This window comes from Panthera tigris, chromosome D3, assembly GCF_018350195.1.
Source record: "Panthera tigris isolate Pti1 chromosome D3, P.tigris_Pti1_mat1.1, whole genome shotgun sequence".
Classification (NCBI taxonomy): Eukaryota; Metazoa; Chordata; class Mammalia; order Carnivora; family Felidae; genus Panthera; species Panthera tigris.
This window is the reverse complement of record NC_056671.1, coordinates 20879689-20890042: the sequence shown is the minus strand read 5'-3', so window position 1 is coordinate 20890042 and position 10354 is coordinate 20879689. Positions and strand designations below refer to the sequence as shown.

Genomic DNA, 10354 nt, shown 5'->3' with positions numbered 1-10354 from the left:
GGACATTAGGGGGAGCTCAAGGCCAGTTTCAGAGGAGTCAGGGGTGATCAGAGCTGGGACCTGGCACCTGGCACTGCCTGTGCTTTCTGCTCAGGGCTCACAGCTGTGACCTCACTGATGGCCCAGGGACCTGACCACGCCCAGCGAGGGATCTAGAGCTCAGGTTCTCATTTGCATGGATGGACCCTCCCTCTCTCCGAGGATCAAGAGGGGAAGGGAGACATTAGGGGAGGTCTGCTCAGCTGTGGGCCTGCAGAAGGAAGGAAGGATCCGCGATAACCTCCACCATGGCCTGGTCTCCTCTCCTCCTCATCCTCCTCGCTCACTGCACAGGTGACTGATGTGGGGACAGGGGAAAGGGACACACTTTCCTGGGAGGACAAAATGGGCCCTGCTTCTTCCTCCTGTCTCTATACCAGCATCACCTTCTCTGTGTCTCTCCCCCTTTACAGTGTCCTGGGCCCAGTCTAGGTTGACTCAGCCGCCCTCAGTGTCTGGTTCTCTGGGCCAGAGGGTCACCATCTCCTGCGCTGGAAGCAGCTCTGATATTGGTGGTTATGGTGTGAACTGGCACCAACAATTCCCAGGAATGGCCCCCAAAACCATCATCTATAGTAATAACAATCGACCCTCCGGGGTCCCAGATCGATTCTCCGGCTCCAGGTCTGGCAACACAGGCACCCTGACCATCACTGGGCTCCAGGCTGAGGACGAGGCCGATTATTACTGCTCATCGTGGGACAGCAGTGCTCGCACAGTGGTCCAGGCCTGTGGGGAAGTGAGACAAAAACCTGCTTTCTCATCTGTAAAGAGAGGGAACAGACCAGCAGTCGCCTGCTCAGCTAGGCCTGTGATGCTCCTTATTCCTTTGCTGATACTCTGGGCCCAGGTCCATCCAGCGACACCTCGTGTGACTGAGGCTCTTCCTGTCCCTTCTGTTCTCAAATTCACTCTGAGCAGACCATTCTTAGACAAAGAGTCTTCATGAAACAGATGTTTTTGTTTTGTTTTTTGTTTTCTGGGGTATTTTGCTTCTAGGCTGGATCATATTATTTTTTCTTTTTTTTTTTTTAAATAAATGAAACATTTTATTTTGCCTCTGAACTTATCATGGGACCTCAGTTACACCCATGCTCTTCTTGAAGAAAAAGTCAGTCTTGTTTGCATATGATATTTTACCCAATTGGTTATAAATGGTGCTGGTTAGTTTTTGTCTTAGTTCCTGATTTGAGAAATAGATGCCAACTTAAAATTACAAAATTATAAAAATAAACCCAAAAAATTTTGTCCATAGGAAAAAAACTGCATGTGAACGTCTATAGCAGTTTCATTCCTAAACACTAAAAATTGAAAGCAACCAGAAATCTGCACATGGATGTTTTTTCCAGGTTTATCTCTAATCACTCAAACCTGGAACCAACTAAGATGCCACCAAATAGGTGGTACATTTATAAAATGGGATATGACTCACAGGACGATTAGAGTTATAGCACATACTGGAAAGGGCAAAACTCTCGAGAGTATAAACATTTGTGGTTTCTGGGGGACTGAAAGTAGAAAAAAAGTTGATCATATGAAGAGAGGAAAATGTTTCCCAGCAATACAATCATTCTATATGTTAGTATAATGACACTGAAATGACACTATGGCATTGCCAGAACTCATTGAAAACTGTACAGCCACATGGCAGAACCTTAGAGTGCACATGCAAAAAACTAATTTAGGAGAGTTGGGGCCCATGATGGAATGCAGAATGTGACAATTCTATTGACTTCCAAGGCAAATGCGTGAACCCACCTCAGTGCAGGGGTTGGGAGAAAGCTGCTGAGCTGTGTGACTTTGAAAATGGGTGGAGCCTCTACATGTAAAGATGTAAGAAACTGCATGCAAGTTCTGAACTCTAGTAGATAAGGTGGTATCCCATGGGGGAACAGGTAGATTATTTTGAATTGGCTGCACTATGTACTGGAACGGAACAAGCAGGTAAATGGTGGTGGTGGGGCCAGATTGCTCACTTTAGGAATGGAAAGTCACAGCTATAACCAAGGGAAGAGACTTAAGTGAAGTGTGTGGTCATGGATTAGAGCTGGAGACGGCAGTTTGGAATCATGTGTAATATGGAAATAGTCACCAATATGTGCACATTGTTGGGTTAGTGTACTCATATATATGCCTTTGTCATCTGAACAAGACTGGAAGCAATGATGCCTCATAGGCATGAGATGCATTTTCCCACATACTGCTTTCTAATACTGTTCTCCAGGGAAGAGATGTAGGCTTCTTTGGAGAAGTGCTTAATTCCTAGTCAGGAATTACACAGGATGAGCATAGAGTACACTGTAGTGTCAGAAAGTGAAGAATCCTTCAAAACAAACACAAGCACATCAGTGCACACCCACCACATACATGCAAGTGTGTGTGCGTGTGTGCGCCCCCCCCCCCCACACACACACACAATGACAGGGTGTGTCAAGGACCTCATGAGCCAAATTAAAGGGCTCCCATTGGGCAAAACTGGAAAGATTTGAGCAACCAAATAAATGTAATAGTATGGGGTTAAAACTCAAAGTCTAAAATATCTGTCCATGATCCATATTGTTAACTGATTGTATAAATGAATAAATGGAAGGAGAAGAGACATATTCCCATGCAGATATTTCAAGGAACAAGTGTAAATACTTGGCCCTGAAGGATGTCAGGCATAATCCCCACTCAGTAAGTATGGACAAAGGTACAAAAAAGAAGGAGAGTCTAAGAAAGTTTCACAGTAAGAGAAGCTTAAGGAAACATCATGACTAAACATCACAAAGAATCCTTGAACTGGATCTTAGAACAGAAGAAGAACATTAGGTAAAAACTAAGAAAATCTGAATAAATTGTTATGGGTTAAACTGTGTCTCTACCAATTCATATGATAAAAAGTTCCCCCAAATCTTATATTTCAGGATGTAACCTTATTTGAAATGAGATTGCTGCAGATCTAATTGGCTAAGGTGAGACCACTAAGGTTTAATTGCATGTGTCAGAATTCTTTTCTCTCTTTGGTTTTCCCCTGACTCTTTGGTTGGAGTGATGGTCAATTGTGTATGAATATTTTAGAGAACAGAGCCTATGAACCCATTCTTCAATTTCATAGAAGGCCTTGAGATTACAGAAAAGAAATATATAAAATGCTGTTTTCTTTTTAAGGTCAATCCCTAGGGCATTTACCAAATAAACATGATTAAGGCTAAATATGGGTTGGGTACCTTATCCTGGAGGCCCTCTCATGTAGAAATGGAGAAATTCTAAGACGACAGAGGGCCCTTGTACAGTGTAATGGTTTATACCGGTCCTCATACCGAGAACAATTATAAATCTGGACTAATAAAAAGGAAAATGAATCATATGTATGTCAGAGAGACAGAAGAAATAATGAATTCCCAGGGTAACTGTAAAGGGTAAGTGAAAACCCAGCCTGAGAAGCATGAACAGTAGACACGTTTTGGTTGAAAGCATTTTAGTCTCATGACAAATGCAGACATCAAATCTCAGGACCTGTGCAGGGGGTTATGGGATGTAACAGGACACTCTCATAATACAGCAACATTAGTCTCCCTGTAAGGAAAACTCAAACAACCTTTTTAAAATTTTTTATTTACTTAAACTCAATTAGTTAACATGCAGTGTAGTGTTGGCTTCAGGGGTAGAACCCAGTGATTCATCACTTACATATAACACTCAGTGCTCATCCCAACAAGTGCCCTTCCTAACGCCCATCAGCCATTTAGCCCATCCCCCCACATACCTCTCCTCCAGCAACTCTTAGTTTTTATGATGTATTTAAGAGTCTTTTACGGTTTTCTTCCCTCTCTGTTTTTATCTTATTTTTGCTTCCCTTCCCAATGTTCATCTGTTCTGTTACTTAAATTCCACATATGAGTGAAATCAGTCTTTCTCTATCTCACTTAGCATAATACACACTGGTTCCATTCACATTGTTGTAAATGACAAGATTTCATTCTTTGTGATTGCTGAGTAGTATTCCATTGTATATATAGATACCACATCTTCTTTAATCATTCATCAGTCGATGGACATCTGGGCTTTTTTCATACTTTGTTGATTGTTGATAGTTCTTCTATAAACACCAAGGTGCATATGCCCCTTCAAATCAGCAGTTTTTGTATCTTTTGGATAAATACTTAGTAGTGCAATTGCTGGGCCATAGGGTAACTCTATTTGTAATTTTTTGAGGAGTCTCCCTACTGTTTTCCAGAGTGGCTGCACCAGTCTGCAATCCCACCAACAGTGCAAAAGTGTTCCCCTTCTACACATGCTCACCAACACCTGTTGTATTTAGCCATTCTGACAGTTGTGAGGTGGTATCTCATTGTGGTTTTGATTTGTATTTCTCTGATGATGAGGGATGTTGAGCATCTTTTCATGTGTCTGTCAACCACCTGGATGTCTTCTTTGGAAAACTGTCTATTTATGTCTTCTGCCCATTTCTTCATTGGATTATTTTTGGGAGATGTTGAGTTTGATAAGTTCTTTATAGATTTTGGATATTAACCCTTTATCTGATATGTCATTTGCAAATATCTTCTCCCATTCTGTCGGTTGCCTTTTAGTTTTGTCGATTGTTTCCTTCACCATGCAAAAGCTTTTTATCTTGAAGTCCCAATAGTTCATGTTTGCTTTTATTGCCTCCAGAGACATGTCTAGTAGGAAGTTGCTGTGGCCAAGATCAAAGAGGTTGCTGCCTGTTTTGTCCTGTAGGATTTGGGGTTTTTGTTTTGGGTTTTTTATTACTATAATTTATTGTCAAATTGGCTTACATACACCACCCAGGGCTCATTCCAACAAGTGCCCTCTTCAATACCCTTCACCCATTTTCCCCTCTTCCCCACCCCCATCCACTCTCAATTTGTTCTCTTAAATACAGAGGCAAACCCTCCCTCACTGTAACTATTTTTTCCCCTTCCCTTCTCTCATGGACTTCTGTTAAGTTTCTCAAGATCCACATATGAGTGAAAACATGATATCTGTCCTTCTCTGACTGACTTATTTCACTCAGCATAATACCTTCCAGTTCCATCCATGTTACTGCAAATGGCATGATTTCATTCTTTCTCATTGCCAAGTAGTATTCCATTGTATATATAAACCACATCTTCTTTATCCATTCATCATTTGGTGGACATTTAGGCTCTTTCCCTAATTTGGCTATTGTTGAAATCACAGCTATAAACATTGGAGTACATGTGCTCCTATGACTTAGAACTTCTATATCCCTTGGGTAAATTCCTAGCAGTTCTATTGCTGGGTCATAGGGTAGTTCTATTTTTAATTTTTTGTTTTCGAGATCAGCTGCAACAGTTTGTATTCCCACCAACAGTTCAAGAGGGTTCCCGTTTCTCCACATCCTCGCCAGCATCTATAGTTTCCTGATTTGTTAATTTTAGCCACTCTCACTGGTGCGAGGTGGTATCTCAGTGTGGCTTTGATTTGTATAACCCTGATGATGACTGATGTTGAGCATCATTTCATGTCTGTTGGCTATCTGGATGTCTTCTTTGGAAAAGTGTCTAATCGTGTCTTCTGCCCATTTTTTTCAATAGATTATTTGTTTTTGGGGTGTGGAGTTTGACAAGTTCTTTATAGGTTTTGGATACTAGCCCTTTATCTGATATGTCATTTGCAAATACCTTTTCCCATTCCATTGGTTGCCTTCAAGTTTTATTGATTGTTTCTTTTGCAGTGCAGAAGCTTTTTATCTTGATGAGGTCCCAATAGTTCATTTTTGCTTTTAATTCCGTTTCCTTTGGAGATGCGTTAAGCAAGAAATTGCTGCGGCTGAGGTAAAAGAGGTTGTTGCCTGCTTTCTCCTCTAGGGTTTTGATGGTTTCCTGTGTCACATTTAGGTCTTTCATCCATTTTGAGTTTATTTTGGTGTATGGTGTAAGAAAGTGGTCTAGTTTCATTCTTCTGCATGTTGCTGTCCAGTTCTCCCAACACCATTGCTAAAAAGACTGTCTTTTTTCCATTGAATACTCTTTCCTGCTATGTCAAAGATTAGTTGGCCATAAATTTGTGGGTCCAATTCTGGGTTCTCTATTCTATTCCATTGATCTATGTGTCTGTTTTTGCACCAATACCATACTGTCTTGATGAGTGTAGCTTCGTAGTAGAGGCTAAAGTCTGGGATTGTGATGCCTCCTGCTTTGGTTTTCTTCTTCAATATTACTTTGGCTATTCAGGATCTTTTGTAGTTCCATATGAATTTTAGGATTATTCTAGCTTTGAAAAGAATGCTGGTGCAGTTTTTGATTAGGATTGTATTGAATCTGTAGATTGCTTTGGGTAGTATTGACATTTTAACAGTATTTATTTTTCCAATCCATGAGCACGAAATAAATGTTTTTCCATTTCTTTGTGTCTTCTTCAATTTCAATTTTAGGATCTCTTGTAGGGCTGGTTTAGTGGTGATGAATTCCTTCAGCTTTTGTTTGTTTGGGAAGACCTTTATCTCTCCTTCTAGTCTGAATGACAGACTTGCTGGATAAAGGATTCTCAGCTGTATAATTTTTCTGTTCATCACATTGAAGATTTCCTGCCATTCCTTTCTGGCCTGCCAAGGTTCAGTAGATAGATCCGTCACAAGTCTTATTGGTCTCCCTTTATATGTTAGAGCGTGTTTATCCCTAGCTGCTTTCAGAATTTTGTCTTTATCCTTGTATTTTGCCAGTTTCACTATGATACGTCGTGCAGAAGATCGATTCAAGTTACGTCTGAAGGGAGTTCTCTGTGCCTCTTGGATTTCAATGCCTTTTTCCTTCCCCAGATCAGGGAAGTTCTCAGCTATGTTTTGTTCAAGTACCCCTTCAGCCCCTTTCTCTCTCTCTTCCTCTTCTGGAATTCCTATTATACGGGTATTGTTGTGTTTCATTGCATCACTTAGTTCTCTAATTCTCCCCTCATACTCCTGGATTTTTTTTATCTCTCTTTTTCTCAGATTCCTCTTTTTCCATAATTTTATCTTCTAGCTCACCTATTCTCTCCTCTGTCTCTTCAATCTGGGCTGTGGTCGCCTGCATTTTATTTTGCACCTCATTTATAGCATTTTTTAGCTCCTCATGACTGTTTCTTAGTCCCAAGGTATCTGTAGCAATAGATTCTCTGCTGTCCTCTTTCCTTTTCTCAAGCCCTGCGATTAATTTTATGACTATTATTTTAAATTCATGTTCCGTGATATTGCTTAAATTGTTTTTGATCAATTCGTTAGCTGCCGCTCCTTCCTTGAGTTTCTTTTGAGGAGAATTCTTCCATTTTATCATTTTGGATAGTCTGTGGGGTGGCACAGAACTGTAGGGCACTTCCCCTGTACTGTCTGGAGTAACTTGTGTTGATGAGCGGGGCCGCAGTCACACCTGATGTCTGTTCCTAGTCAACCGCTGGCATCACAGTCAGACTGGTGTGTACCTTATCTTCCCCTCTGCCTGGGGGAGGACTCGCTGTGGAGTGGTGTGGCCCCTGTCTGGGCTACTTGCACACTGCCAGGCTTGCGGTGCTGCTTGTATGGGATCTGGCGTATTAGCCAGGGTGGATCCGCAAGGTGCACCAGGGAGGGAGGGGCAGGCTCAGCTCAGTTTGCTGTCGGTGGTCCCCTGTGGGAAGGGCCCTGCAGCACCAGGAGGGAAGCAGGCAGACCCGTCCAAGGGATGGATCTACAGAAGCACAGCGTTGGGTGTTTGTGCGGTGCATGCAAGTTCAGTGATGGCAACTGGTTCCCTTTGGGAGTTCAGCTCGGGGATGGGAAAGGGAGATGGCACTGGAGGGCGCCCTTGTTCCCCGGGGAGCTGAGCTCTGTCTTCTGGAGCTCAACACCTCTCCCACCCGGTGTCCTTTTGCCCTCCAGCTCCCCGAGCAGGGCTGTTGACTTTTATAATTCCAGATGTCAAGTCCCGCTGGCTGTCCGAACTCATGGAATCCGGCCCCTCCGCTTTTGCAAGCCACACTTGGGGGCTCTGCCTTGCCTGGCGCGCTGCCCCGCCTCTGCCCCGGATCTCTCCCACCAGTCCGTGTAGTGCGCACCACCTCTCCACCCTTCCTACCCTCTTCCATGGACCACTTGTGTACACTTGACTCTGGAGAGTCCATTCTGCTAGTCTTCTGGTGGTTTTATGGGTTATTTAGCAGATTTGGGTGGAATCTAAGTGATCAGCAGGATAGGTGAGCCCAGCATCCTCCTACGCAGCCAACTTCTCCAAACAGCCTGCCTGTATATATAAAATTCTAAAGATTCTACCAAAAAACTGTCAGAACCAAGAAATAAATTCAGTAAACTCACAGGATACAAAATCAATGTACAGAACTCTGTTGCATTTCTATACACTGATAATGAAGCCGCAGAAAGAGAAATTAAGAAATCAATCCACCTGGCTCTGGTTCTCACTGTGGCTTAGCCTCTGGGTGCTCACAGGCCCTTGGGGAGCCCCAGGTCAGGCCCCACAGCTTTCGCTCCATCCCCTCCTGGGGTGAGATTTCCAGACAAGGGTCAGCTTCAGGGTTCAGGCTGGGGCTGGCCAGCCAGGGGGAGGGGGCTGGTTTGCATGAAGGGTCTCTCCCTCCCCTTGGGCTGCTGGAGGCAATAAGAGAGACTCTAGGAGCCTGGCTGAGGGACACTGAGGACACACTGCTGAGCAGGGGTCTCCACCAAGGCCTGGGCTCCTCTCCTGCTCGCACTGCTGGCTCACTGCACAGGTGGCTGGAGGCTGGGATCAGGGCTGGAGACGAGAGGACTGTGGAACCATGTATGGGCCCTGTCCACTGACCCCTCTCTCTCATCCCGTGTCTCTCTTCTGACTTGCAGGGTCCTGGGCCCAGTCAGTGGTGACTCAGCCATCTGCAGTGTCCTAGCCTGTGAATAAGACTGTTACCACCTCCTGCACCGGAAGCAGCAGCAATGTTGGGGCTGGAGGTGTGTCCTGGTACCAGCAGCTCCCAGGCAGTGTCCCCAACATTGTCATCTATGGTAGCAGTGCTCGGCCTGCGGGGGTCCCGTCCAGACTCTCAGGCTCCAGGTCAGGGAACGTGGCCTCCCTGAACATCTCTAGGCTCAAGCCTGGGGATGAGGCTGATTATTACTGCTCAGTGTGGGACCACAGTCTCAAAGCTCACATTGCTCCAGGCCTGTGGGGAAGGGAGACCCAAACCTGCTGTCCCCGCAGCAATGGACTTCCTGTGAAGCTCACACCCCTTGGCCGACACAGCTGCTTCTTTCTTCGTTTCTTCTAAAAGTGGAGTCTTAGACAAGGCTAGGGAATTTCGTCTAGAAATAGTGTCCTTGTTCTCTCAAATTGTGCCCGGAAACCCAGCCCTACTCTGCAAAACATTGTCTCATTTTCTTCCGTTGGGCAGGATTTACTGCACACCTGGGGGCAGGCTGTCCTGGGAATTGAGTCCCCGTTGGGTCGGAAGCAGGCAGATTCCATATGTTCCTGATCAGGATAGACGACTGTACAGAGATCTGTCCCCGCACACCCTCTGGTGAACACCAAGTATGTGCCAGGCATGACCCTTGGGCTTAGGTTCGGCGTGAGTGCGCTAGGGACAATCTACGTCCTCATGTTGCTGAAAATGTCCTGAGAGAGAAAGAGGACAAAGAAGTATGAATAGCAACACATAAGATGTTTCTGGAGAGTGAACAAGGGTGAGGCAGTGAGGTGGACCTGGAACATTGGAGGGGTTGACAGGAAACCCCCGAATCTGATGTGCTGTGATGATGTCTCAGTGCTGCATAGATGATCAAGGTGCCAGAGGGGAACGTGAGGAGGGGACCAGGTAGAGGCTGTTGACTGTGTCCCCATCAGACCTCTCCTCCTCAGGTCAGGGGTCCAGGCTCGGGTCCTGCTGGAAGAGCTGTGCTGAGAGGTGGGTCCCAGGGAGCCATCTCTGTCTTTCTGACAAGGCAGAGCTGCCTCTTTCCAATCCCTTCCCCTGTGGTCCTTGTTGATGGACTCCCCCATTCCCAAAAGCAGTAGACAGGAGAGGAATCCAGGTGAGGGCCCGGGGTCTGACCCTGCTCAGTAATCTGGGGTCAGAGGGAGGAGGAGCACCCCAGCCATCCTAAACCGTGGGATGTGGCCGGTCCAGGCTTCTGTCTGCCTGCTGTGCCAGCCGAGGACACATCATTCCTCAGGGGCCAGGTCTCTGGTCACCCTGTCCTCCACTCATGTAAACCCATGAGGGAGGGTCAGGATCTGGGGAGGCTGCTGTAGGGAATGGAGGGGTGGGTGCGGGTGAGAAGGTTGCAGCCCAGTGATGGGCCCTGAGCTGAGGGATCTCCCCCAGTAGTGAGGAGGGGGCCGTG

At 45.4% G+C, this 10354-nt stretch overlaps 1 gene segment (V, D, J or C); it reads left to right on the top strand.

The window, feature by feature from the left end:
* Positions 1-271: 271 nt before the first annotated feature.
* LOC122232724 lies at positions 272-9912 on the top strand. The segment is given in 4 exon segments: positions 272-333; positions 453-778; positions 8902-9137; positions 9870-9912. Coding segments are annotated over 4 exon segments (651 nt in total).
* The last annotated feature ends 442 nt before the right edge of the window (positions 9913-10354 follow it).